The sequence below is a fragment of the Penicillium expansum genome (genome assembly GCF_000769745.1).
Source record: "Penicillium expansum strain MD-8 chromosome Unknown contig275, whole genome shotgun sequence".
NCBI classification, from domain to species: Eukaryota; Fungi; Ascomycota; class Eurotiomycetes; order Eurotiales; family Aspergillaceae; genus Penicillium; species Penicillium expansum.
In genome coordinates this window covers 135712-158062 of record NW_015971416.1, presented here as the reverse complement: position 1 = coordinate 158062, position 22351 = coordinate 135712, and the positions used below count along the sequence as shown (strand labels likewise).

Below are 22351 nucleotides of genomic sequence, written 5' to 3'. Positions count from 1 at the left end.
AGATCCCCAGTCAGAGACCAATATATCAGTTATCCACCAAGAACTTCATCCTGATACCCATAGCCGCCAACTCGACATCCAAGTACCGCAGCACACCAGGCACAGCAACGATAGTAACATTGTCACCACCGACGTAGCGTTGTCCATTACCATCTTCCCAGACCTCGGCACGAGAGTCATCGAAGGTGGCCTCACGGGCACAACGACGGCAACGCACAACACCATTGACACCGCCAACAGCACCAATAGCAGCAACAGCATGAGCATTGGTGCTCTGCTGGTTAGGGGCAGCCTTGGCAGCAGCCGCAGCAGCACCAGGGTTGATAGCAGTGCGGGAGCGGGACGAGCCCGAAACAGCAACCTGGGTGGACAGGAAGGAACCACAGCAGCGACAGATCCAGGTGTGCTGGGCGTCAGAGCAGTTCATGAGACGATCCTGCAGCAAGAAGGCCGCACCGTGAGCAATGAGCGAATCACGCTCCATCTCTCCGACACGGATACCACCACCCTTCGCACGACCCTTGACGGGCTGGCCCGTGAGCGCGTTGACAGGACCAGTAGTACGCACTTGGAACTTGTCGTTCACCATGTGACGCAGACGCTGGTAGTAGACCAGACCCATGTAGATGTCGGCGGAGAACTCGCGGCCCGTGACACCACTGTACAACGGCTCGTTACCGTAGTAGTTGTAGCCGGCCTTGCGGAGCTGCTCGCCAAAGTAGTCGGTTGCGGTGTTTTCTTCGGAGAATTGGAAGGGGGTAGAGTCTTGCGGCAGACCGTGCATGGCACCGGCTTTGCCGGCCATGGACTCAATCATTTGAGCGATTGTCATACCTGGGAATATATGTTAGATGGTTGAATACATTGGACGCTAAGATCGATCGGAACTTACGGGATGGGAAAGCGTGAGGGTTGATAATCAGATCGGGCTGCATGCCACTCTCGGAGAAGGGCATGTCGACCGCAGGCCAGAGTTGAGACAAGACACCCTTCTGACCGTGACGAGAGGAGAACTTGTCACCAATGACGGGCTTTCGGGGAATGCGGTACTTGACGCTGAGCGATTGAGCGGGCTCGTTGCCAGACTCGGAACCCATGAGGCGGATGCTGTCGACGTAACCTTCTTCGGCATCCTTGTATTTCATGTAGTGGGTGATTCCATCGACGTTAACGTACGAGTCGGAGGCGGGATCGAAGCGGACATTGTGCCAGGCCGCAATCTTATCACCTTCCTTGACGCGAGCACCCAGGTGCGGCATACCATCCTCGTCGATGATGTTCCGCACCTGCTCTTTGACCTCATCGCCGGGGGCGAATCCAAACAGCTTGGTGACCTCACGCTTGGACTTGGTCCGGCGGGAGTCGTTGTCAGCTAGAGTGACGACCTTAGTCTTGTAGACTGTACCGTGACCGAAGCCACGTTCGTGTGCGGACTTGTTGATAATCATAGCATCGTCCATGTCGTATCCGGTGTAGGAGATAATAGCAACAACTGCGTTCATACCGTTGGGGAAGTTGTCCAAACCGTAGGCGTTGTAAAGAGGTGGCCGCACAATTGGAGTTTGACCCGTTTGGATGCGGTACAACTTGTTGTCGGTACGGTGGGCAATCGAGGTACCTGGCGTACCCATGGTTTGTTTGCTCATCTGACACTGGTACATGTTACGTGGAGATTGGTTGTAGTCGGAGAAGGGGGTCATGTTCGCGACAATAGAGAGGATGTTCGTGGGCGTGAACTCGATATGGGTCGAAAGACCGGGGATCAGGTCAGACTCCACACAGGCAATCTCCATGAAGGGTTGCTCGAACGGTCCGACGTAATCCAGCTTATCCAGCGCCAGATACTTAACAGGGCGATACATTCTCGCTGATTGGGAGAACATGTAAACACCTGGGTATTGACCACCGCTTGAGTTGGGAATATATCCAATTTCCAATTCACGAGGGATGTTGTTCTTGCCTTCGACCTTCCAGTACCGGATGGTTTCGGCGATTTTCTGGGCCTGCTTGGGTGAGCAGTAACCGATGATTCGGCCATCCAACTGAACGACCACGCTCTCGTCCAGAGCCACGGAAGACTCAGACCGGACACCAAGCTGAACCAGAGTCCGAGGCAGTTGAGATACATCCAGGTTGTCCGTAGAGATTAAACACTTGTGTGACAAATGGTTGAGCAGACCGCAAGGCGATCCATCAGGAGTGTGGACAGGGCAAAGGAAACCCCAACTCTCTGGTAGCAGTTTACGGACAGTAGTAGTCTTCAACTGAGCGAAGAAACTACCACGGTGAATCATGCGGAAGTGACTGATGAAACGGTAGAAGTTGATCTTCTCTGCAATGACAGTGTAACCTGAAGTTTGTTGCAAATCGAGACCCGTAGGACTGACCAAGTTACCGGTGGAGAGGAAGTACTCGAGCGCATTACCAATATTCTCGTTTGATCGCTTGACAATCTTGGAGAGGAAATCTCGGTCAAAGGATTCATCAGTGAACTTTGCACCGTTATTGCGGATGGACCAATCTCTGGCAATAGGACCAAATGAACGAAGCCACTCCTCGATACGTTCCTTCAAAATCATTCCGTAAAGGAAGCCACCAAGCAGAATTTCCTGGTTAGAGACGGCATCGGGATTGTCAGGAGCACAGTCTCCTGCAACTGTAGAGTAAAGCTTGCGGATCATGAAAGTGATCAACTTGAACTTGTCCCAGTCTTGTGTCTCGGTAACATTCTCATTTCCAAGGTGGGGGAGAACAACCTTGCGGAGGAACTCTGTACCAACTTCCTCGTCGGGCATGTCAGCGGGGACTCCAAGCACAGGGCGGAAAGCCTTGCCCAGGTGAGACCGGCAATCGTACTGGCTGTGCTTCTGGTAGGCGTGATAGGTTCTCAACAAAAGCTCGACACGGTCAGTGACGAAAGTGTTGTTCATGCCCTTGGAGGAAGCACCACCGACAATGGCCTCGAAGATTTCGCGGTCGTTGGTCTCGGCAAGTGCCTTAAGGATCATCATCACGGGAATGAGGTATTCATTCTTGCGCCATGAGAAACGGAAAGTGACGTTTCCATCGGAGAGGTAGTGAAGCACGTTGGTCTGCGAAGTCTGATCGGGACGGACGGATCGTATTTGAACACCGAACTTTGTGTAGGTCTGACCACGCTTGACGAAAGAACCACGAATGATGGACATGGGGTAGTTGCGCTTGCCGACGACCAGCATACGAATGAGCTTCTCGTTACCGTTGACGATGTAAAAACCGCCTAGTTCCTCCGATTCTTCATTGTGTCGAACAAGCTCATCGGGGGTAGCCTTTTCGAGGTGACACCGGTTGGTGCGCACCATAATCGGGACATTACCCAGCTCGCGGACAGACTCCATCCAGTCTCCATTGTTGACCTGGTACTCGAGGCGAGCGCGGAGCTTACCACGGTAGGTCGAGTGGCGCTCTCTGCATTCTGAGGGGTAGATTTCACGGTTTCGGGTGGCGTACTTGTTGGTGGGGGGCAGGGTAGGCTTGTCGAGGAAGATTTCACGCACGCGAACGTTCAAGCGATTCCGCTTCGGGGCGCGGACGCCTTCTGCTTGGCGGGCCTTCTTCTGCTCGTAGGTCTCGAGCTCACCATCGAGGAAGGTCTTGATACCGATATCCTTCAATCCTGCCTCCAGGATCTTGCTGTCGTCGAAGAGAGCATTGAAAGAATCAATATGCGGTCGAATCGACTCGGCCAGCGATGGATAAGCCGTGTGATCCACGGGAGGATTCTTGAACAGGTTCTCCCGTCGCAGGGTGTCGTATTCGACTGACCACTGCGTTTCTGTGGCTGCGGGCGCCATGATGGAAATTCGCAGCTCTCAAAAAGCCGGTTGATGCGGTATAGAAAAAGAAAGACTGAACGGCACAATAAATGTGACCGTCAATGTAAAGATAAAAGCGCGATTGTATCGGTTCGATTCCTCCGCCCAATATTATATCAGCCACTAGACCACAGGAATTGAACCGACAATGGCAGCTGCCAAACGAAGACGAGAGGTCTGTTCTGCTTGGGGAAATTTTTCGAGGGTGGAGCCGGAAGCTTATCATCACGTGGTGATATGCATTATGGCCTGAGGCGCCCAAATGAGGTTCATCGACGTTCAGAGGTTGCCGTTCATCCCGTTCATGTCCCTACTGAAACTCTAGTTCAACTGCAAGTTCCTGACATGCTCTTGAACCCCTAATCCTAGTAAACTCTAGATTGATTAAACTTGCAACACCAACGACTAGAAATGGGGAAACTTTTGTAACTACGCCACACGGGCTGGATATGCTGCACAACGCTGTTCACCCCCCTCCATTCTGAGGCCAATGGAGCCTAAGCGCCCTCGGGTCATGTGTGTGTAGGGTAGATCGGTCAATTCTCCATGGAAAATTGTAGATCCAATATCCTTTTCTATTGACATCTGTCGGCGGTTATCCCCTTAAAATACCTTGCTCTCTAATAGGCCATTTAAATTGTTGCTTCTGGGTTGATTTCTTGTTACGGTGTGACGATCTTTGATTTTCCTTTGATTTTCCTTTCTTTTTTTTTCCTTTCCCTTGCCTTTTATCTCTTCATCAAATCAAGAAATCAACAACATCAACAATATCAACAATATCAACAATATCAACCTGTTGCGCAGTTACAAGGTTGACCCCACTCTCTGGCTTTTGTCATCCTGAGCTTTTTCCACACACAAGCCAACTTCTCAGCTCTTAATTTCCCTGGCTGGCTTTCTTTATTTTTTAAGTTCTATTTCAACTATACGGTCTCTTTCCTCTTTTCTCTTTTTTTTCCGGTTTCATTTTTATATTCCCCTCCCTTCGTCATGGCCGGCATATTCCGTGCTATCTATGACTGGCTTCTGAGGATGTTCTGGTAAGTGGGCCGTTTGATAGATGCAGTTCTCGGGAGACCACGGCCCGTCCCCGCAGATGAAGCCCTGCTGAACTCCATATAGGGCCAGCGAGATGGATGTCACCATGATCGGTCTTCAGAATGCCGGCAAGTCTTCTCTGCTGCGTGTGTTGGCGGTAAGTCGATCTGATAAGTTCTTTTGGGGCCCCGGTTGCTGACGACATGGAGTAGGGTGGAGAGTTCACTATTGAGTAAGTTGTAAATGGTCTCACATGTGAGAGATCATCTCATCCCAGCCATGTTCTAATCTCTTCCGTATAGCTCCATCCCGACAATCGGATTCAACACCAAAAGAGTGCAGAAAGGCCATGTGACATTGAAATGGTATGTTCATCCTTCCCGATCAAGCACAGCGGCGCTAATATTATCCCCGCAGCTGGGATCTGGGCGGCCAACCTCGATTTCGGCCGATGTGGGAACGGTATTGTCGGGGTGTCAACGCGATCGTGTAAGGCTTGCTTATTTCCTCATTTCTTGGGTCCTCTCTTTCATTCCCGGCATACTAACCAAAGTCAATAAAGGTATATCGTGGATGCAGCAGACCGCGCTGCACTCCCAGTAGCAACAGAAGAACTTCACGACCTGATGAAAAAGCCCACGTTGGATAGCATCCCACTCCTGGTTCTCGGGAACAAGTCTGATCTTCCAGACAAACTGTCTGTCGATGAGATCATCGAAGCGATGGATCTGAAATCCATCACCCACCGCGAAGTAAGCTGCTATGGTATCAGCGCCAAGGAGGAAACCAATCTTGACGCTGTCCTGCACTGGCTCATTGCCCGAGCTAACCGGTGAGGATACTGTCCCTTGTGTGTATGCCAGCTTTGACCTTTGACCTCGACTCCCGATATCCCTTTCGTTTTCATTTTCATACCCTTGACTGTCTCGCATTTTGATTGTTTTCATATCCTGTAGACTCTAGCGTGTTTGGCCCGCAGCCTCGGATGTAACGATGTTGACGATGTAGTCCTGTTTTTTTTTTCTTGTGCTCATGAATTTGAGAATTCATGATGATGACGATGTATGTTAATGGTCATGTGTGCTTCGTTTGATCCCCGTTCTTTTTCTTTATCGTTTTTTTCCTGGTCGCTTTCCTGAATTGATGTATTAGAGTAATTTGGCAATGCTCATGGGGGAAGAACTTAACTGAGAGTCCACCTGGGCAGGGCCAACATAAATAATTGAGACACGGACCACCCCGGCACTGATGTGTTGGCTGCCAACGCATCGATGCAGAAGAATAAGCATCCCCCGCCAATAGACATCTCACATTCAACACATCTGATAATTCTATGAAAGCCGGGAAAACAAGGTCATTTCAAATCGATGGGATGTCATTACTCTCCACTACTTAATATATGTATGTCTTTACATAACTAGTTGATCTACACTGCGGTGCACCTTCATGTCTTGCATATTATTCTCAGACAAATCAAATCAAGTGGCATTAGTCGTACACAAAATATCTAGATCAGTTTTGTAGGTCCTTCCTTGCAGACAGGCCAGATCCGGAGTTGCTCAAAACCCCCTTTCAAGCGCCCAAGATAGCGCAGTAACGCCTGTAAACATCAAAAACAAAAACCAACAGGAGTGAAATGCGAGGATATAAATCATTTGCAACGCTTCTCCACAATGTTTGGCCCATGCTCCTCATACTCCTTCTTGGAGATCCACATCTGGTGGAAAGTTCCCAAACTGGCCAGGATACTTCCTCCAATCCAGGAGCCGAAGCGGCGCTCAGAGGTGTTACCGGGGGCAGTGACACGCACCCTGGGGCCAGGGAACATCTGCATCAGCTCGTGATTCAGACGATCAGTGAAGCCATAAAGCAAGCTGGATCCACCAGTTACAACGACATTAGCCAGCAGGTGGGGGCGGAGGTCGACGTCAACACCGGCCAAAGAAGCCTTGACAAGTTCTGGGATAGTCTGGGCGGGTGTCGGGGGAGGGTAGGCAGATTCGGGGTCTGGAATGGCAGCCTTAGCATCGAACAGGGATTCCACCGCGCGGAAACGATCCACGCCGAAGACTTGGTTGTATCCATCGGGGAACTCGAATGGGCGACCGGGGGTAGTTCGAGCCATATCTTCGTTGGGGACGCCCGTGGGGCTGGGGGCTGAAAGCCTTGTAGGCCCGGGCCAAACTTGGACGACACATTCCTTGAACTCGGACAGGGTGCGCTCCTCAAGAAGAGCACGGTACGACGCATCAGGTGCCTTGTCAGCGGGGAAAGTCTTGTAGTTAGCTTGGGGCTGTTGGCCAGCTTCGACAGCCGACTTCGAGCTGATAAGGTAATGCGGCGTGATTGTGATGGGTTGTGGGGAGTTGGCCTTGAAGATTGCCTTAATCTGCGACGAGATGTAATCACCGCCCAACGGAGAATGCTGCACGCCCCGTTTCAAGATCATGCCATCGTGGATCGGGGTGACAGAGATGTTGGAAGCTCCAATGTCAATCACAAGGGCGGAGGCCTTGCCAGAAGCGAAACTGCGCGTAAAATCGGATCAGCAAATGATAGAAATACCATAGTCAGTGGGCCTGGGATACGTACGCAGCAAGAACACCACTGCGCGCGAGATAAAAGGCCGGGGTATCCCATTTCTCCATTGCGATTTCAATGGTCTTTTCGCGTGCCTTCGCTGGGTTCCATCCAGGCTCTGTCATCAACAATGGGCTGTCCGATAAAGGCTTCTCCTCAGATTCCACCTCCATTTCCGTAGGGAGCTCGTCTGCGGAAACATCGTTTAATCCATTCTGGAAGGGATTGCCCGCTTTGGTGCCCGTGAGTCGCGACATGAATGAGTGCTCCCACACCCTCTCTGCCATATCCCAATCCTCAACGATTCCATCCTTGCCGATCGGGTTGTGGATGGACAGACCGGGCCGTGGGGTCACGAATACGTCGTCGCCAAATACGAACTTCTCTTGGCCGTCGGCGTTGTATTTTCCATAGTAGGTTGGGATCAGTGACTTGGGAGCATCTTCACCGGCAAAGCCCGCGCGAGTGGTTGAGTATCCCGGGTCTAGGACAATAGCTGACACCTCATCTATAGTCATGCGATAATTAGTATGTTTCGCGATGAATAGCAGCCAAACGTTCTTTGGGATCGCAGCGGTAGGCGCAATTGGAATGGCATATCTGGGGTCACATACCTCCACCGTACTCGGCAGCTTGAGGTGGGTTGGAAGGGTTCATCGCGAAAGTCGTGCGGGTGTATCTAGGAAGGGGGTCGTAGCTGTCACAAGGATCATGTGGATGTTTTGAATTAAGTCGCCTGAAGACAAATCAAGACGTGACCATGCGTATCGGACGGACAATCAGAGTGGCTGGTTGGAGGCAGGAGAAGGGCGGGTCTTTTTGGTGCGGGTGTAGCTTTGGCATTGGAACCCAAACGGGCAGTCCCAGATCAGGCTTAGTCATTCCTAACAGCTATGATGACTAATCGGGTCAGGGTTTCCAAGGTTATAGTTAGGACATTATATATGACCTTTGTTGAGTCCACATCCTGTTGAGATTTCAATGCTGGAGATATGTCGAGTATTTCAAGGAATGGGCTTGTTTCATATGACATAAATTGGTGAGGTGGCCTACTTATAATCCAAAACGACCTGAGAAGCTAAAAGGATGTATTGACAAGATGTACCTAACAAACAAAATATCATTTTCTTTGCCCTTTTTTTCTCAGGCTTGTTTTTTGCATCTCAGTGCCGTTGTATGGCACTATAATGTTTGGGTAAACATATGTAACATTCAACCATTGGAGTATCTGCACTAACCATATAGTATGTCTCCGGATATATATATCGAAAATAGTTAGCCAGTAAGACGACCTTGGTGCTCGATAACGTTAAATTTTTAGTGAGCTAAATATCCAGTTGACTCGAGATGATACTGTAACCCTTGTGCCTGAGATAATACTAAAATGGTTTCCTCCTTTGTATTTAGAGCGATAAGCATATTTATAATTGGCCCCAAATCGCATATCACCCGTGGTTAAAAGCAGTGTGATTTGTCGGCAGCCCGTTGAAAAGGAGGTCAGAAAGAGCATTGGCGCAAAGTCATTATGGTATCGTATGCATATCGAGTAAAAAAAGATGTCGCAGAGGATCAAGTATATAAAGGAAAACCAGCCAGTTTGAATGAGAATAATCATCATTTCTTTCCCGCCTGTGCTTCTTTTTCTCGCATTGCAGCTCTTGCACTGCGACTGCCTCCAAGCTTCGGACCCCGGGGCGCTTCGACATTGGCCACCGGTTTTGCTGCAGGCCGAGTCCGACGTCGAGACTGCATCGCATCCATAAAGTCTCGTCTGAATTGCTCAGCAACTCGGTCATCAGCAGCCTGTTGGTCATCAAGCTGTGTTTCCTCCTCATGTTCATCATAAATTTCCACTATGACAGCCAGTGTTAGCAAATAATATGATCCTGTAAGATTTCGATTTTGAATACCACGTACATTTACTCTCACGTAGTACTTCCTCCACAAGACGATCTCTTGCGATGTCTGCATCTGTCCTCTGTTTGCGGTTGCGCCATGACTTGCCGTCTGGCCCAGGACGACCCGTCTCTGAAGCAGCATGATCCACTGATGTCGGCAGTTCTCCCTTCTCCATTTGTCGAGTCGCAGCTTCTGTCCGCGCAATGTTTCGCAATGTGGCTTCTTGGCCGAGGTCAATTTCATGGAGTTTGCCTAGCGATGCAGGTTCGCGTGTCTGGTGTCCAGGTAGCGACGGCCCCCCAGCGACCTCCTCTTGGGTTGGTTGGTTGGAACCTGAATGGTCCGCTTTTGATTCAGGCTGGTAGCGCTTAGCCATCTCGGAATCTATGAATGCCATCCTTATCTCGTTAGTCCACATCAAACGAACGGGACGATCAGCTTTAGGAAAGGATTCGTACATGTGCTTGTCAACATCCACTGTCTGACCAGTATATCCCGTGAAACGTTCATTCATTGCTCGTATCTTCTCATCCTCAGTTTCTCCGGCTACTGGTACTAGCGCTACTTGCTGGCCCTGGTCATCTCCTAGTCGTGATGTGGTAGAAAACCCAATGCCGCCCTTTCTAACTGCGCGTGGACGCCGAAGATTACTGCTCCCCGGAGCTTGTGACGCGCCAGAATTGTCATTTTGGTTATCGGCCTCTTCGGTGTCTAGGGTCTCATGATCGGGACGTCGTCGCATGAATTTGCGCTTTTTTGCTGGGCGAAACAGGGACTCGGTTGGCACAACATCTTCTTGCGTGTCCATTATGATTGCGACAACGTGAGTGCGGGTGGTAGGGAGCTGGCAATTTATTGTCAAGGTGAGGTCATTCGGCAGTGCAGACAAACTACAATTCGCTGATTCCCGACCGCCTTTTATTCTGCTTACTTTATCGCGTGAAAATGAAATCATACCTCCCCGTTTGTACAAATTGAATCTAAATTCGAATACTATATTGGGATATCAATCTGTAATTGGTTATGAGCCTAGATTTAGTTTTCTAGCATCTAGAGGGAACCCTACGACCCTTTAGTCATAGTCTAGGCACACCTGGGCATGAGGCTATGATAGTGGAGATATAGTAGGCGGTCAAGGCCGACAGTGGGCACAGCAGCGTTTAGCTTATAATTGTTCAGATGCAGTCGATGATGCCGTCGATTTAATATCTATATAAGAGCTAGGTACGGCTAATTATGCGATAGCCGAAGTAGATATCGATATGGCCAAGCTGGCTAGGTAAGGTACTTGTCAAGAATTTCCAGCCCCAAGTGACCAAATAAATCTCGATAATAATGAAATATTAATCCCAGTCAGCATCGTTATAAACGCCGGAGATAAAATCGAGAGGAAGGTTGTCCGGTGAGCCTCAAATCTCAGGATCCACCCAGCCTCGCACAATTGGGCAATTAATTCTAAGATGTCAGCTTCCAAGATCTTGGTCAAGGCGACCGGGCGTCTACTAGCTGTTACATTCGTGTACACAGTCAAATCTTGTATGGAGTACGGATCAGCTGACGAGCTCATTTTTTTTTTAAAAAAAAATATCTTTAAAGGTAGATTGCCTAATTATTTTAGGAATGGATTTTTGGTTGAGTAATTGTTTCTATGTAATAATATGGGTGTGGAAACTACTATCAATATGCTCCATAATCCCTAGAGCTATTCGACTATTCCCCTATTCCACTAATCATTGCCGACGACAGGAGAATAAAGTAGATCAAAGTTTATATTAGAGTTTGAACCTGTGTGACTTCTAGCCTTCCAAGGCTGTGGATTTTGAGTCTCGGAGTTGCCACCAACCTTGGGTTTCTGTGCTTATCAAGAATCCATATGTCGTATATTATGCAAAGCCATTATGGAGTGCATAATCTAAATAGAAATTAAAATAGCCATAGTATTACCCAGAGCAACTGCTCTAGATCTAAATTTACGTACTTCATATATTTGCCTTGGCAGAGACCATCATTAAGGGGGCCCGGGATAATAATACTTACTGGCTTTTGCCCTTCGCAACTGTATCTTCCATAGAAGGCACGAGGGCTTGTAGCAGGTGATATTGTTTAGGATTTCGATCACAGATGAGTCGAGACATGAAGATAAAATGGTACATTTGAGCTTGAAGCGAAATGGAAACATATTGAATTGAGAGAGGGAGGTCGAACCTCAAAAGTCGTACTCCATAAGAGGGGACGGGAAACTGGATCACGCACACAGAAGGCACATGGACATGATGCGCTTAATTTAGCTAATTCAAATATTACTACGGAGTAATTCTAGTATGAATCCTTCAGAGCTCAGGATTCCCGAGATCGGGGAGTCTCAGACGGAAATTGTATTCCGTGGCTAACCGCATAAGTTTTTATATTGTCATCATGTGTGAATAAAATTCTGTTATGTGACCCCGGATGGATCGGATGGGGGCCTATCGTCTGGCCTGATCAAGGCTTGGAAGGGATAAATGCTGCAGGTTAAAAATGTGTCAGTACACGGCGGGACAGAAATGCCGAGAATATTCCTCAATGTAGGTTAGGGCGAGGCTCCAAGCTACATATGTATCCGGTGTAGATGGGAGGAGGAGCAGGTTCTTTCAATTTGGCCGTTACAAAAACCGCTGACCTTTGCTCCATTCACCCATTTGGTTATTGGTCAGCTCTTCTACCTTATCATAGACATCCGCTAGACCCCGCAAATAAAGTTGAAATCTCTGACTGCAGGTGAGCCGAATACGTCCACGGTGTGAAGGGATCACCTTGACCGAGTCTTTACAACATAGTCTCAATAATTCTCCTCGGAAATCTCTCGGAGAATGCGGGAAGGTATCCACTAGGAAAGAATGCGATACAATGCTGTATACACAACACTATCGTAATGGACAACGTAGGTGGCTCGCCTGACGTGAATGAGACATCCTTTTCTTTTTCGTATTTGACACACATCCCCCACGATCTGTAAGAAACAGTGTATGACAATACGGGCAAATCCGGAGAGTGACCGAGATGGTGGGGTGCCTTTGCATTTCCCCTCGGCACCCCAGGTTAAATGATATATCTTGGCGCTAGTGGTCAAGCCTTTGGGGGCTGTACGAAGTAGCTCAAGCCTTTTTCTTGACCAATCAATGCCGAGGCCGGCCCGAGTCAGCCAATAAGTGGCCACACCGGCGTAAACTAAACCGAAAACTAAACCGAAAACCGGGAAATTTTCATGCCTGCATCTGTCGGGAGATGAATTACCCCAAGCAGTTCTTCGCCTTCCCCAGTCCATGTGTGTTATTGAGGGATGATCTTGTTGGAAATCCGTCTGGCTCCGATATTCGGCATTCTCTTCCAACCAGATCATCCCACCACTTAACTCCCATGTTCGGCCCTAAGTCCATGGATCAAAGCGGTTTTTGACTCGGGAGTGGCGAAGGGGCGGGATCTTTGCACACCGGGACCAAAACTACCCCGTGGAGTCGGCGACGTGATCGAGTCACAGTCGGACATTTGTCGAAATTTGACTAAAAAGTGGCACCTTGGTGGATAAATGCTATCCACTGTGGAATTCTCCATTCCACAGGTACAGAACATGTACTCCGTACCTATGTACTGATTACTCCGTACTGTATTAATTTTTCTGATGCGGGGTCTCCACGAGGATGGTAGACCGAGGGAGGGTATAAACCTATGGAGAGACCGGCCGCCCTCTTCTCTCTGTTTCTCTCATCCCTCAGAGTGACTTTTCCTACACACATTCCAATATGCCCACGTTATTCCGAGGAAAAGCGCTGAGCGTAGCGCAGGCATTGCTCATTGTAGCACCGGCCTTCATCGTTTTCGGTTACAACCAGTCTGGCTTGGGCCCTCTGGCTACATTGCAGAGTTGGTCCAATGTATTCCCTGAAATCGACACAATCAACACAACGGGTGCCCAGCGTGCACAAAACAACACAAGCAAGGGTACTGTCATCGGATCCTTCCAGCTCGGTGCTCTACTCGGAGCCCTGTCATGTACATTCCTAGGTGACCGCCTCGGTCGCCGCAAGACCATCTTCTTGGGTGCTATCCTTACCATCATTGGTCAGGTGCTGCAGACTGCGGCTTATGGGTTGCCGCAATTCGTCATCGGCCGTATCATTCTCGGTCTCGGTGTCGGTCAATTGAGTGTTGCCGTTCCCGTCTGGCAGTCCGAGTGCACATCAGCCAAACATCGTGGACAACACGTTGTCGTGGATGGTATCTGTATCTGTTTGGGTTACGTTCTATGTAACTGGATTGACTTTGGCTTGAGCAAAGTCTCCGGCTCATTGCAGTGGCGTGTTCCCCTGGCCATTTCCTTGTTCTTCTCCGTCATTGTCGTCTTTTCAGTCTTTTTGCTCCCCGAGTCTCCTCGATGGCTCGTGCGAGTTGGCCGCATTGAAGAGGCTACCAGCAGTCTCGCTGCTTACAAAGGTCTGTCTGATGATGATGAGGCCGTGCGTATGGAGATCGCTGGTATCGAGACCTCACTCGAGAGTACGGTCAGCAGCACCTCCCTCTTGGATATCTTCAGCTTTAGCAAACCCGACGATGAGCGCCTTCTATACCGGTTCTGTCTGTGTATCGGACTGCAATTCTTCCAGCAGATGTGTGGTGGCAACCTGATCTCGACATACGTGTCAACAATCTTCCAAGAGAACCTGAACATGGACAGCGACCTGGCTCGCATCCTGTCTTCATGCGCCATGACCTGGAAGTTCCTTTGCAGCTTCATTTCCTTCTTCGCCATCGACCGACTCGGCCGCCGAAAGATCTTCATTATCAGCGGTACTGGTATGTCTGTCTGCATGACTGTCCTTGCCATCACCAACAGCTTCAAGGACAACAAAAATGCGTCGATTGTTTCGGCCGTCTTCATCTTCCTTTTCAATTCGTTCTACCCTGTCGGCTTCCTCGGCGGTAACTTCCTCTACTGTACCGAGGTCGCCCCTATGCGTCTCCGTGTCGCCATGTCCGCTGTCTCGACTGCTAACCACTGGCTGTGGAACTTCGTGGTTGTCATGATCACTCCCGTCGCGCTTGACACCATCGGATACAAGTACTACATTGTATACGCTGTTATTTCTGCCTGCATTCCTGTCTCGGTTTACTTCTTCTTCCCCGAGACCATGAACCGCAACCTGGAGGCTCTGAATCATGTCTTCCGCGATGCCCAGACCCCGTGGGATATTGTCTCCATGGCTCGTCACCTGCCTCAAGGTGAGGCTGCCGAGGTGGACGTGTGGATGCGGACCGAAGAGAAGGGTGAGGTCGAGCAGAAGGAGGATGCTTAAATTATAGATTAAATTTGTTAAGACGTTGCCAACTGTATATAATATGTCTGACGATCATGATTGAATGGGTTGCTTTCAAGTACAATCCAAAAATATGGCCATTAAAATGAGCCCATCAAGAATTAAATTTCTATTACTTTTATCATATTCCCTTGAGGTGTCGTACACCCCCTAACCAAGTCCCAGTAGCTCTCTGAAGTAGGATAATCTCTCCTAAGAACTTCCCACTGAACTCCCAAAAGTCACTTCAATATTGCCCCGATTCGGGGGATCTAACACAGTTGCCTCTTTCACTATGATAGCATGATATGAATAGCAGAGGTTATACATCTTATTCAATGTATGGTGTTGACAACTTTCAGGAACCTCAAGTCAACTTCTTTGTCTTCTATTCCTGCAACCCCGCTGGGTTTCAGGGTTACTATCTTTAAGTTGATATACCATGTCATTGCCATTGATATGCTCGCGTTCTCATTGTTTTCTCAACCTTACCAGCTCTACTTCGAGTTTCTTTGTCTCTCAAGGCTATGCTTGTATCTCTCACTCACGTGCTCAGGGTATTGTTGATTGTTTATTCTTTGTTTATATTCTTTGGCCCTATTTCTGGTGAACTTTGTATTTGATCAAAACGAACTAACAATAACTTCAACAAAGCCCATTCAAATTTCTCTGGTTACCTATATAATCCCCCTCTGCATGTCTCATAGTTTCATTCCAAGCCCATTTTCCAACAATAAGGAACTCGATTATATCGAACTCAATTCTTTGAATTACCAAAACCACCGCCACGATGTTGAGGAGGATCCGTCACTCGCTGATGTGTTTCCCAAGACGCCGGTGCGATTGCGACTCCGACAGTGACTCTTCCGGAGCTCAACCCAACCGCCCACGGGAAATAGCACCAAAGCGTGCCCTACGCCAATCACTTCCTAAGAATGTGGTCAGAGGCGCAGCTCCAGCTAACCAGCCCCAAGCCAGCAGTGAATATGAAGACGGCAGCGAAGATGAGGATAGCAGCGATGATTATTATCCTCCAGCTCCCCCACCCAGTGAGGTTCCCCTATATAATGAGGTTTCTCACACGGGAATAACACCCGCGATGAGTGAGACAAATCTCGATGATGACTCTTCCTCTAATGACCCATATTCTCGCCCATCAAGAAATACTCGCACACACGAGGTAAGTAATACTGATCCCAAAGACGCTTCATCTAGTGGTGACCTTCATTCCCTCGCAACAAGAAATTCACGCACAGGTATTACTCCTGAGATGAGTGATGCCAGCATCGGTGAGTCCCAATATAAATCCTTCCCAGAATCAGGAGAAAGCTCTCTGTTCGTGAGTGCCGGTGAATACAATACCGATGAAGATGACTATAATGGAGCTGATGAAGACAGCCTTGATTTGAACCAATACGACGATGAAGAAATGCACGATGATCTGGGAGAGCCCGAAACATCCGACCATTTGAGCCAATCATGGCCGACAAATTCTAGTGACAGGAGACGTCGACGTTCGCTAGATAGCCAAGCTCGAGCCGATGCCGAACACAAGGGTCTTTATGGATCGAGGGGCAGTAGTGGCAGAAGCAAGCGCCAGCGTCTTGAAGGCTCATCTGACACCGCAAGCGGGAGAGTGAGAACCGGCATCGAACCGACCGTGAAGGACGTCACCAGGTATCGAAATATAGGAGCACGATATCAAGCATGGATCGACAACCCGGAAGCGCCAGGGTGCCGAATTCAACGAGCAACATTAACTATAGAAGAGATGATTAACGAAGCTCAACCAATGCCTTGGAAAATCGATGAATCGTGCTTCACAGTCGAGCCTATGGCATTAGAAGGCGGCGATGTCGAATCGATGAATATTGCTCGCGGTGGTCCGCGATACCGTTACACACACCTCCGACGGGATCCGGGGCCCAACGCGCTCGCAGCTAACGAATTTGAACACCGGATTGCTCGGGGTGTTCTTGTTGCGGAGAGAATTTTTAGGGAAGACGGTCCTCATTGGAATGAAGTTGCTCGGGCTCAATACTTGCTTGATTTTAACTTGAAAACTCTCAGGCATGTTATCTTTACCGATATCAGCAATGAAGAAACAGCTCCATATATACGCCATGAACTCTATCCCAGATTTGGTGCTACCTGGTCACAGTCAAGCAAAGTTGGGTGTATGGTATTTGAACATGGTAGTGCTGAGTATCAAGAACTCCTCGGAACTAAGTTGGGTAAATCTGTGGCTTGTCTTATTCTTTCTTCATTCCCTAGGGGTACCATGAAGATCACTCGGATTGTCACTTGGTGTAATTCGACTGCGCCGCAGATGCGATTTGAGATTGAGCCTGTTATTGCTGCGCCTATTGCCTTTGCTACGGCTGCATGAGCTATTATTTGATTGAGTGGTTGATAGTAATTTGCACCCAGTGATGTTATATTTAATTGGGGTCGCTTTTAGAGATATAAATCATCACTTTGTCATTATAATATCTTAGATCCCTATTATAGTAGATGGCCTTGCGTTCAAAAAATAGTCACTTGTTGGGTCGCCTATACAAGTCGGTTGAATTTTAAGCTTAAAATCAGAAACACACAATTCTTGATAGTCATGATTTGCATAGAGATTTGAGCCCTGAACAACTTTAGGAACTAATTAAGGCTGTTTAATCGAAGAACTTATACAAGAATAGAACGTGATCACAGTCACTGATAACGAAAAAAAGACATTAAGTTTGTAAACAAGGTACCAGCACCAGTGTTATACAGCATCGGCAATGATAACCTCGGCAGCTTTCTCGCTAATCATATAAATAGGCAGGGCGATATAGTACCCCGGGATCTTGGGAAAGACCGAAGCATCCACAACACGCAGCCCATCAACCCCACGAACACGGAAGTCAGCATCCAGCACAGCCTGAGGATCCCCATCTTCTCCAATAGCAGCAGTGCAGCATGCATGGTGGCCCCACGCCTCTTGCTTAATGAAGTTTTTCATTTCATTCTCGGTAGTGACATTAGGTCCCGGCCAGACCTCTTCAAACCCACCATCGAGGGGAACAAGGTCATCAAAAATTGTGCGGGAGAACTGCATTGCTTCATAAACAGCCTGCAGGTCCTTATCAGCTGCACCATCCGTGGTCACTCCGGCATCGAACGAGTTGAAGTTGATAAGGGGCATATCACGCGGGTCAGTTGATCGCAGTTCAACTGTGCCAGCATTGTTGCGGGAGCGAGATTTCAACGTGATCCAGGTCCAGTGCTGAGCATCTTTGAGACCTTCGTATGAGTAGTTAGGGTAATACCCGGGGAAGTTGACGGGTGCTCCAGAAATCAATAGGTCGGGCTCATCCTCTGCGACAGACGACTTTCGAATAATGGCGATTGCGATTCCATTGGTAGTATAGGTGCCTTTGAAGAGGGGATCATTCTCATACTGTTCCAGGCAGGGATCGGGAAGAGTATACAAAAAGGTACACTTGGATGTGAGGACGAAATCGGTAGGTGACTTGCCCACTGTGCCCACCTCGTACCGGTCCTGAAGATTACGACCCACGCCAGGGAGATCTACCAGTGTTGAAATTCCAAGTTTGGACAGCTCCTCCTTTGGGCCAATGCCACTCAGCTTCAGCAGCTGGGGGGTGTTGAACGAGCCTGCAGACAGGATCACTTCGCGAGCAGCACTCACGCTACCTGGTGTCCCATTAGACGATGTTTGGGAAGCCCGGGGGTCAGCACGGTAGAGACTCTGTCCTCGAAGATAGTCGACACCGGTAGCCCGTGGCTTTGATCCGGTGGTATCGAACCGGAGCTTTGTTACTAGGGTGTTTAGCTGGATATCAAGGTGATATTTCCGCGAACCATCCGAGTTCACGGCGTTGACTGTCTTCATGAGGAATTCTCGAGGGCCTGTCCGCTTGTACTCAGGGACATCCACGGCGAGAGGAACCTGGTATGGACCCTCCTCGTAGTCGCGCGAAGGGAGGGGGTTGTTCAGATCACGTAGCAGAATTCCGGCAAGGCCCGTGACCGTGGTGATAAGTTTACCCAATAGTGATTGACCCGCGGCAGTTGCGCCGGCCAAGATCAAAGAAAGAAGTTTTTGGTCTTCAATGACGAGACGCAAGTCTGTAAGACTCGTTGTAAGCCATCCATCAAATCCATGGCCTAGCACGCTACTGGGCAGATATCGATTGCGCTCTAGTCTCTTAAAGTATTGTCGCATGTTTGAGGCAGACCATGAATCATTGCCAGTGAGACTGGCCAGTTGCTCCCAGTCCTTCTCGTACGGGTAGATAGTGCTATCAACATACTAATCAGCATATGATACTCACATATGACAGACACCGGGGAGAATATATGTCTCACATCATGGCATTGTGAGCAGAGCATCCACCCAAAGTACCTGCTCGAGGGTATAAGATCCCCAAGGGTTCGGAGCCATTGGGCGCATTGCTTCCAACATGGAGGTCACCGGCAGGTGTCCGGTATGTCATCTTGGTATCTTCTTCCTGACGAGTCAAGTTCGAGTAGTGGTTCACGAAATAATCCCATCTCATCGGCTCATATTCGGTCGACTGGAGCTGCAGAGCGGGGACAATTTGCTGGGTAGCATTTCCCTGGTCATCTCCTGCTTCTAAAAGAAGCACCTTATATCCCGCAATCGCCAATCGTGCCGCTACAGGGCCACCTCCAGCACCAGAGCCCACAACGACATAATCATACTCTATGGTGGAATTTTGGTTCTCCGAAGACCGCTTGTGCGCATCATGATATCGCCGATCTGGTCTATGATCACTGAATTATAGCGTTAGCTTTTTGTGTCCAAAGGTCTAAGGAGAGATCGAAGGTGCGCATACGAAGCCAAGACAACTGAAAGGGTGGATAGTAGCCCAGCTACTGCAGAAAGACGCATGACGAAAGAGAAAAGAAAATTCAAAAGAAAACTCCAGGCAAACAGCAAACAAAGCAACGAGCGAATTGGGATATATGAATGGCCACAGCCCCCTTCTCCTGGGTCTATTATAAGACCACCGTAGAAGCAAAAGCACGATGAGCACCCATAAAGATTTTTGACCGTGCTACTGAGTATAATCCTTCATTTTCCTTCTGAGGGTGATCGACACAAGCTTCCACTTTCCAAATTAGCCTGTATCATGCATGGATGTCCATCCCGCCACACGACGCCAATGCAGCCCTAGTAACATACTATTCTGTACTCCGTACATAGGAATGGCTCTGGCTTGTATTTTACTAGGTCTGAACGCAGCGGCGTCTTGGCGAATTAGAGATAGACGTTGATACTTTTGGCTTGTGGGACTGGCTAGCCAATCAATATGTTCTAAATCCTGGGCACTCGTGCCGACCTCCTAGCGTCTTCTCTATGCCGTCTGACATGCCGATCATGCAGATTTCCAAACAGCCACCAATTTAACGGTGAAGCTAGTCTTCTTTGGGTCGGTGCAGCTACGCCCCCAGTTTACTGTCTCGAGGGGCGTACGGAGTACGGAGTACATGCTCCTAAGCCACGTTACCGGGCAAACTAAATGGATTAGGACTTGATATCCGTATGCTGTACTGGATGTGAGACCTAATAGCCAGCCACCGGAGTTGCTCCACACTTCGGCTAAAAAGGTATGTAAAGATTTACTCCGTGCCTGAAAGCTAAAGCCCCTTATTTTTGGCCTAGAACTGGGGATGTAGCGATGTTGGCTTGCTTTGCTTTCTCTGATTGCACTACGGAGTACCCCCTGCTAAAATATCTTCTTATATTATATGGGATGAAAGGGAAGTATGAAGTGATCTTGTGAATAACAGGGGTTTATCATGCGTTTATTGATTATGTTGGATACACATCTGAAAATATATACGGAGTATATTGGGGAGGAACTTTATCGTCTTTGTGAGATCCGATAATCTAATAACCACAAATAAATAAATAATAAAAAACACAAAGATACAAATGAAATGAAGAAAATGAAAGACATTTCTCCACGTAAAGACACCCCGTTTTCACCCTTAACTATACCGGGTGTGGGTGATGTATCCGAGCTTCATCAGAGGTGTCCACCTCATCAAGTGGGTAAAATTGCCGATCATAACTATTGCCCTGGACGGGGACGGCCGCGAATTGAGATCCAGTCCCACGAGAATGAGAGTTCATAGCGTATGATGATTTGGCTTTCTCAGTATCGCCAAAGAGTCCAGGGGCTACACGACGTAGTAGGGATCGAATGGCAGGCAGACACGCACAGATAACGCCAACATCGCATTCAATAGTACTCCAATACCCAACAGTCACGTAGTCCCCTTAAAGATGTTAATGAAATTGCACATATCAAAAGAGGAAAGAGAAGGGCAGAAATACTCACATGTTAGGTTAGTGGTAGAGGCAAAGTGAATGAGTGAATTAAGTCGCAGGATGCTGACAAGGGTGACACTAAGCTCATAAATTAGTTACTGACCTTGTGGGAGAGGCTGGAATAGGCAACGCACAATATACCCAGGCTGAACATGCACATCGCGAATGCTTTCCGTCTCACGGAAAGGTTTAAACGGTATAGCTGGCGCAATGGAAGCACCATGACAATTATATCAAGGACCATGTTGAGCACTGCCGCTGCCCAGCCCTGTGCGTTGATATGATTGCACTTATAATTTTCCTCTCCATACCAGCGGTGCCACGCTCCCGGTAGAGGTCGACACTGAAACACCGAAATTAAGACAAAAGCAATCCAGTAGGAGATGTTTAATGCAATTGCCACGTAATTTGCTATCCGAAACGTCCGATCAGGGAAGATACGAAGATAGAAACAACATATTGATATTTTGGTGAGCGGGAGAATACTTAGATAGAGCAATTCATCCCAAAAATAGACCTGGTACAATTAGACAGGCTCGCCTTGGGAAGGGCATGAATTTCGGGCTTTAGGGTACTCACATAAAGAATATGGGTGATGTTGTCGAAAGGAAGGGTCCAAATATCCTTTCCTAAACCTGAATTTGCCACTATACAGAACGGTTAGTCGCGTGAAGTTGGATTTAACCAGCTGCAAAGAGAAACATACAGACGACTGAGAGTGCTGAAAGTGGAATGAGTAAAACCTGTCAATTTTTAGTGAGAAGAAAATTCGGGGTTTAATAAAGGAGAAGGTTGTATACCATCGTCAATACCATTGTCCAATCATCCACGCCGAACATGCCACCACAGCAACTCAATCGAGCCAGCATCCGGAGAACAAAAGCGAGAAGGGCTATAATACCGCCTACAACCCCTGCATAAGAAACAATCTTTGTGCGATCCCGGATAGGGGCCCCGCACGCTGATGTTGTGACATTTTTTGTAGCTTGTGTATGTATGTTAGCAGTGATGACCAGTGGGGATAAAAGATGAAGCCATTGACTCACTTAGAGATTCTCGAATTGTACAACTAGTAACAACGCATTTCTGGAGAACGGCTGTGTAATGTGCATCATTGCATAGACATGTTTGGTTGGTGGTCTTGCAGGATGATTGCGATACCGAAGTCATCATACAATCCAGCTTCGAAGAGTTAGTATTATGGGCTCGCACCTAAATAGGGGCAGAAGGATTGTACTACCTACCGCGCACGAGGGTAAAACAGCCGCCAGCTCTTCCATCCCTGCTAT

At 48.4% G+C, this 22351-nt stretch overlaps 7 protein-coding genes across 7 annotated transcripts; 3 read left to right on the top strand and 4 right to left on the bottom strand.

Moving 5' to 3' along the window:
• Positions 1-25: 25 nt before the first annotated feature.
• Positions 26-3833, bottom strand: PEX2_082500 (DNA-directed RNA polymerase I core subunit RPA135; the record flags this gene model as incomplete). Its single annotated transcript, XM_016745520.1, has 2 exons — positions 26-834; positions 893-3833. The coding sequence occupies 2 exons, from the start codon at positions 3831-3833 to the stop codon at positions 26-28; spliced, it is 3750 nt and encodes a 1249-aa protein (XP_016595333.1).
• Positions 3834-4844: 1011 nt separating this feature from the next.
• PEX2_082490 (ADP-ribosylation factor-like protein) lies at positions 4845-5728 on the top strand (the record flags this gene model as incomplete). Its single annotated transcript, XM_016745519.1, has 6 exons — positions 4845-4894; positions 4977-5049; positions 5105-5124; positions 5195-5257; positions 5310-5381; positions 5455-5728. 6 exons carry the CDS (start codon positions 4845-4847, stop codon positions 5726-5728), a joined length of 552 nt encoding a protein of 183 aa, XP_016595332.1.
• An 815-nt stretch (positions 5729-6543) lies between these two features.
• On the bottom strand, positions 6544-8129 carry PEX2_082480 (actin family protein; the record flags this gene model as incomplete). The annotated part of the gene is made up of 3 exons (XM_016745518.1): positions 6544-7420; positions 7485-7980; positions 8087-8129. The coding sequence occupies 3 exons, from the start codon at positions 8127-8129 to the stop codon at positions 6544-6546; spliced, it is 1416 nt and encodes a 471-aa protein (XP_016595331.1).
• Positions 8130-9086: 957 nt separating this feature from the next.
• PEX2_082470 (telomere length and silencing 1 family protein) lies at positions 9087-10179 on the bottom strand (the record flags this gene model as incomplete). The annotated part of the gene is made up of 2 exons (XM_016745517.1): positions 9087-9325; positions 9390-10179. The coding sequence occupies 2 exons, from the start codon at positions 10177-10179 to the stop codon at positions 9087-9089; spliced, it is 1029 nt and encodes a 342-aa protein (XP_016595330.1).
• A 2971-nt stretch (positions 10180-13150) lies between these two features.
• Positions 13151-14701, top strand: PEX2_082460 (sugar porter family MFS transporter; the record flags this gene model as incomplete). The annotated part of the gene is made up of 1 exon (XM_016745516.1): positions 13151-14701. The coding sequence occupies one exon, from the start codon at positions 13151-13153 to the stop codon at positions 14699-14701; it is 1551 nt and encodes a 516-aa protein (XP_016595329.1).
• Positions 14702-15491: 790 nt separating this feature from the next.
• PEX2_082450 (uncharacterized protein) lies at positions 15492-17090 on the top strand (the record flags this gene model as incomplete). The annotated part of the gene is made up of 1 exon (XM_016745515.1): positions 15492-17090. The coding sequence occupies one exon, from the start codon at positions 15492-15494 to the stop codon at positions 17088-17090; it is 1599 nt and encodes a 532-aa protein (XP_016595328.1).
• Positions 17091-17462: 372 nt separating this feature from the next.
• PEX2_082440 (GMC family oxidoreductase) lies at positions 17463-19616 on the bottom strand (the record flags this gene model as incomplete). The annotated part of the gene is made up of 3 exons (XM_016745514.1): positions 17463-19002; positions 19070-19489; positions 19561-19616. The coding sequence occupies 3 exons, from the start codon at positions 19614-19616 to the stop codon at positions 17463-17465; spliced, it is 2016 nt and encodes a 671-aa protein (XP_016595327.1).
• Between the last annotated feature and the right edge of the window lie 2735 nt (positions 19617-22351).